The sequence below is a fragment of the Carassius carassius genome, chromosome 11, assembly GCF_963082965.1.
Source record: "Carassius carassius chromosome 11, fCarCar2.1, whole genome shotgun sequence".
NCBI lineage: Eukaryota > Metazoa > Chordata > Actinopteri > Cypriniformes > Cyprinidae > Carassius > Carassius carassius.
Window position 1 is genome coordinate 3,950,469 of NC_081765.1, and position 6,098 is coordinate 3,956,566.

The 6,098-nt window shown below is 38.5% G+C and overlaps 1 protein-coding gene across 1 annotated transcript in view; it reads left to right on the forward strand.

Moving 5' to 3' along the window:
• Nucleotides 1-5,275, forward strand: part of kalrna (kalirin RhoGEF kinase a) — a 278,413-nt gene extending 273,138 nt beyond the window's left edge. The window contains exons 55-60 of the mRNA XM_059561398.1: nt 43-174; nt 960-1,124; nt 1,824-1,902; nt 1,999-2,199; nt 2,642-2,780; nt 3,445-5,275. Of these exons, the coding sequence (XP_059417381.1) occupies nt 43-174; nt 960-1,124; nt 1,824-1,902; nt 1,999-2,199; nt 2,642-2,780; nt 3,445-3,990 (1,262 nt within the window). The 3' untranslated portion in view covers nt 3,991-5,275. The remainder of the gene's footprint in view (nt 1-42; nt 175-959; nt 1,125-1,823; nt 1,903-1,998; nt 2,200-2,641; nt 2,781-3,444) is intronic.
• The last annotated feature ends 823 nt before the right edge of the window (nt 5,276-6,098 follow it).

A 6,098-nucleotide genomic window follows, 5' to 3' on the forward strand; every position in this document is an offset into this window, starting at 1 on the left:
ATCTTTCCACATGTTCTAATGTCCTGATGTTCTCTGGTGCAGGTATCCCAGCAGCCCCTGCTCGTCCCGTGGCACAGGAAGCCAGCAGCACTGCAGTGATCGTCCACTGGCTTCCTCCAGCCAGCTCAGGAAACGCTGCCATCTCCAGCTACACTGTGGAATACAGGCAGGAAGGTAGAAACACTTACACAGCTGTAAAATCAGCATCTCAAAACAGACAGAAACACTTAAAGAGGTAATGCAGTGGAAAACTACAAATTGTACTCATTTGAAATAATAAAAATGCAATGTAGAAATAAAAATAAACTCATTATAAAACAAAGACATTCCTCCTCAACCCTCAACAACATTGTTTGAATCTATGTTCTCATGAGCTAATTAGCATATCACATTTCCATATCATCAACTATTCTGTATTCAGACTTTTATGCTTGCCAAGGCTGCATTTATTTGATCAAAAACATGGTTAATCATGAAACAGTATTACAATTTAAATGAACTGTTTTCCATATTGATATATTTTGAATTTTAATGTTTTCCTGTTATGGTAAAGCTGAATTTTCAGCATCATCACTACAGTCTTCAGTGTCACATGATCCTTCAGAAATCGTTTTAATATGCAGATTTCGTGCTCAATAAACATTTCTGATTATTATCAATGCTGAAAACAGTTTTGCTGCATCCCTGAGTTAAATATATATACTTTTTTCAGTACAATAAACTTTGGCTAACATTATTTTAGTGCAGGAAACGTATAACTAATAAGTAAACTTACTAAATAAGTAGACTACTGACTTAAGATTACATAAGAAAAAAGGTAATGCGTTTCCACAGAAGTACAAAATATAACACCATTATCCAAATCCATACATATTACTCTGTCTATAATGTCTGTTAGCTGAAACATCTGTTGATTTGTGTGTCCAGGCTGACGTTTCTGTGTCTATATTTATGTGCAGACTCTCTGGTGTGGCAGCAGTCGGTGGTCTCCACTGCAGATGTGTGTGTGAAGATTGAGGATCTGATTCCTGGTGGCCATTATCAGTTCAGAGTCAGTGCCAGTAACCCCTGGGGCATCAGCCCACCCAGTGACCCCTCAAACATGGTGACATTACCCAGCACAGGTCAATACAATCAAATCAACCTTAAGTACGTGTCCCAACTGAACTGCCTTCCTCAAGGTAGCAGTCTTCTACGGGATCATAACCAAAATTGATTTTCTTGAAAGTGCATTGGGTCAGAAAGTACATGAATCTGGAGTATTCTAATTTATTTATCAGTCAGTTTTGTCATATGTAAACTCATTATTAATTGTATAAATTAATCATTTAATAATAAATCCAAAGAGCATCATCAAGAACAAACATCATATTGAACTAACGTTGAACAACAGTACATTAATTAACCAAGAACAACCCCAAAGTCTAAATTTGTAAAGATTTTGTAATGACATAACTACGATTAAATGATGACAATTGTTCATTTTTGTGTGAAAACTCTTAGATATCCTACAGAGTTCACCAACCCTCCACTCATCAGCTGTGCCATTATTAATAAAACCTACCTTTATTTTAGATGCTTGAGTAGTTTTTATTTTAATTTAAGAGTCCATTCTAGCCTTCCATTTTAGCCAAAATAAAGTATCCTAGAAAGAAAGAAATGCAGCCTTAGTGTTTTGGAAGCACATCTATGATGCCCATAGAGTATTGTCTGAAATGGTTCTGTGTATATAGGTAGGCAACACTAGGTTTTGGAATAGAGTCATAGTGCAATTGTTCCAAACACATTTCTTATAACTATTTTTTTCTCTCTCTTTTATGAAGCCTCAACTTATGATGGAACCGGAATCCAGTGGAAAGACAACTTTGAATCTGCATTCACAGAATTGGGTGAAATTGGACGGTAATGATATATATACTTTATGATCAGTAAAATGCAGTCCATCATTCTTTATTCTGTCAGTAACGAACTCAGCTGACTCATGTTTTCTGTTTTTAGGGGTCGTTTCTCAGTGGTCAGGAAGTGTCTCAGTAAGGCCAATAAGAAGGAGGTTGCTGTGAAGTTTGTCAATAAGAAGATGCAGAAGAAAGACCAGGTGGCCCATGAGGCCGATATCCTGCGTCACGTCCAGCATCCACAGCTGGTGGCGCTGATTGATGCCTATGAGTCGCCCAAGGCCTACATGCTGGTTCTGGAGCTGTGAGTAAATCCATTTAGAAAGCAAATGGACTTCCATTGACAGCCCATCACAACAATTATGGGCCAACAGTAATGTGGCGTTATTCCAGGGGCCATGCTTAAATAGTGGGTCGGACTTGAAGAACAAAACGTGTACGAATCACAGCTTAGACCTACAAATATCACCCCCCCACCCCCCCCCCCCCCCCACCCAAAAAAAGCCTATTTTGACTTTGTCAAAGGAACCAGTGTACTTCTAACTTCTGGAATGACCTTCAAAATTATTTCATCCCTGCAGCATTCTATAGAAGGGCAGTTGAGCTCAACTCAGCATATTCTAAATAAATTCATGTTTTGCTGCATGGTACAGAATGAACATTCTGCTCCTGGAATCTCATTTTCCACACACACACACTCAAATGGAACTAAGAGCAATGATATGATGATATTTATATGTGTTTAGTGTTGAGGATGGGCGTCTGCTGGACAATCTGGTGGCTCACGATGAGCTGATGGAGGAAAAGGTGGCTTTCTTCATTAAAGACACACTGGAAGCTCTGCAGCACCTGCACACATGCAGAGTAGCTCACCTGGACCTCAAGGTGAAATATCATACCACCACATCAGCATGCAACAGATATTTACAGCTTATTTACTGGAAAGTAGTAATTTAGCAGACACTTATCTGAAGCAGAACACCCTTACAATTTGCTTAGCAAAGCTCTGGAAATCACCAGTACACTTAGTAGCCACGCAGCAGTATTTTAAAAACCTGCTGCAAATAAAACCTAAAAAATTAGCAGCTGCATAGTAACACTCAACCACCTGCAAAACAGCATGCTGAAAACTTAAATAAAGTGAAAGATTTGCATCCGCCAAGATGGTTCACTTATAACAAGGAATTGCAACACACAATATAGCAGATCTAAAAAAGAAAGTCCCATCTTCTAAATAAAAGTCATTGCATTAGTGCAGCTGCCAATAAATCCCAGTCCCATGTGACAGTGTCCTGAGGCTTGCATTTGTCCATTCATCTAATAGGAGTAGATTTTAAAAGCCCAAAATTGCTGCCTAGACTTTCTTGGAAAGGGACTTTGATAAAACCAGCTAGAAGCTCATATAACACCCAGCAACCACATGACAATGTCCTAAAAACACTCAGAACACCTTAGAAACCACAAGCAAGCACCAAGTAGCTGACCACTAAAGGATAGTTTAGAAACCTAGTGCAGACTCTTGAGTCTTCAACTATTTCTTCTTCTTTAGCCTGAAAACCTGTTGGTGGACCTCCACGTGCCGGTGCCCTGCGTGAAGCTCTCAGATCTGGGCGATGCTGTACAGGTTTCGGGTCACCGCTATGTGCATCTCCTCCTGGGGAACCCTGAGTTTGGCGCTCCAGAGCTCATCCAGGGCACCCCGGTGTCCCTGTCCACAGATGTGTGGAGTGTAGGGGTGCTGGCCTACGTCATGCTCAGCGGAGTCTCCCCGTTCCTGGACGAGAGTCTGGAGGAGACCTGCGTCAACATCTGCAGGCTGGACTTCTGCTTTCCTGACGAGTACTTCAGTGGCGTTAGCCAGGCCGCCAAAGACTTCATTGTGTCCACGCTTCACCAGGACCCCAGGAAGAGGCCGAGCTCAGCCACATGTCTGCAACACCCGTGGGTCAGCGCTCATAGTGGAGATTACTCCAAAACACCGCTGGACACTGTCAGACTCGCTGCGTTTATAGACCGACGCAAACAGCTGCATGATGTCAGACCTGTGACAAACGTTAAAGGACTGGTCAGCAGCAGTATGGGACACACATTATGAGAGGAGACCGTGGGCTGGAGGAAAGAGATTCTAGCATGTTACATGCTGTACTTCAACACTAGATTTCATTTACATTATATCATGTCATTTGGAATGTGTTCAGTGTTTCCTGTAGCGTTTACTGGCCTGCTCCTTTATGACTTGTGGCCCTGGGAGTTACACAATTTTGAGACATTTAGTGATTAATAGATTGAGAAACTACAAGTAGACAGGAATTGTGGGAATCGCAGAGCTAGAAGTAGTAACATCATTGAATGTCATATTAAGGCGTAGGGTGATGTGTTCTGGATCTTTAAGAGTCCTAAACAGACCAGTAAGTGGGTGCTGTTGAATTTTCACTTTTATTGAGGGGTTTTTACAGGAAAACTTGAACCAAAAACGAGAATTCTGCCATCACTTAACTTGTGCTGTTCCAGACTCAGAAGGTTTGCTAAAACAAAAAGAGATTTATTTGACAAATGTACATGCTGCTCTTTTCCAATGTAATTAAATTGAAAAAGCTCTCAAATCTCATTTGTGTTCACATATATTCAAAAATGGCACATCAAGTTTGACATCTATAATGCTGGATGATTTTGGTTGTCTCATTTCTCATAACATGCCAATTTAAATATGTGAAGTTCAAATGTTATTTTAGAGCTCCAGTGGGAAGATCTAGATCATTCAGTTCCTCAGTTCAATGACTCGTTTAGCTCAATATACATCAGAACTCATTCAGTTTGGAGCAACATGAGAGTAAATAAATGATGACAGAATGTGGTTCACGATTTGATGTGAAAAGAAATTTAGTGATCCAACATCGTAGAGCGGATATATTTTTCATAGATTCATTAATTGAAAGAATGTAGAATATTTGACAGGTAAGAATTTTTGTACAAATTCCTGCACGTAGAAATAACTGATCATCCACCATTTAACCGGTAATGTATTCAGTTTTCATAGTATGGGGTCATGAGTGTTATAATTAGTTTAATAACTGAAATTACAACAATTTGCCAACTATCCTTCAAAAGTCTGTGATTGATAATTTTTTTTAAAGTTACCTTTGAGATCTATTTTGCTCACCAAGGCTGCGTTTATAGAAAAAATACAGTAGCACTTTATTTTACAGTCCTGTTTCTCATTTACATACTATGTACTTATTATAGTAATTACAATAACTAGGTATTAACCCTGAACCTAGCCCCACCCCATTTAGTTTCCTTATATTACCAGTACTTTCTTAGGTACAGTAAATACACTTTAGGTAAACTGTAAGTACTTGTAAGTACAGTATATGTACTGTAAAATAAAGTGCAAAGTGGTTTTATATTTTAAAATGTAATTTTCAGCATTTCTCCAGTATTTATTAATGTCACATTATTCTTCAGAAATCATTCTAATATGCTGATTTGGTGCTCAAGAAACATTTATTTTTATTAGCAATGATGAAAACGGTTTTCACCAAGACTGTAACATACAGCATCCCTGTTGAATAAAAGTATTTATTTATTTAAAAGAAGAAGAAGAAAATTCCAACTCAAACAAACTTTTGAATTGTAATTTATTTATTTATTTATTTAAATACCCACACAGTGTCCAGGAAGAAACCCCAAAAGCCTTAAACACAATTTCTTGTTTAATTTGTTATTTTTAAACACATTTATGTATGGTAGGAAAGTTCAGATATTTCATGTGTTATACATTTATGTTTGACTGTATAATTGCTCTGTGTGTTTCATGTGCAGTCAGAGGTGTAATATGTCAAAATGTTACAGCAGCTATGTATCGGCTTTGACAAGCCAGACATAGTTTATAATCGCCTATATCACCTCATGCTGTATAAAGCTTCTGCTCTACATTAATAAGCCCTGTAATATCTGGGCCTAGTTTCATATCACCACATCTAAAATCACCCCAAACATGATTCAGTTTCTGTTATAACAGTAGTTGTCACCTAAACTAGTTCCTTTAAAAAAGCATCTTTGGAGATCTCTGAAGAATAAAGCCAGATCTGTTCTTTACATCTCTATTTCATGCATACACTCCTGCGACAGCACTGTATAGAAGCCTGTGTGTAATATTTGCTAACAGAAATGGAAATATTGTTTTTTTTTATTCATATGGGC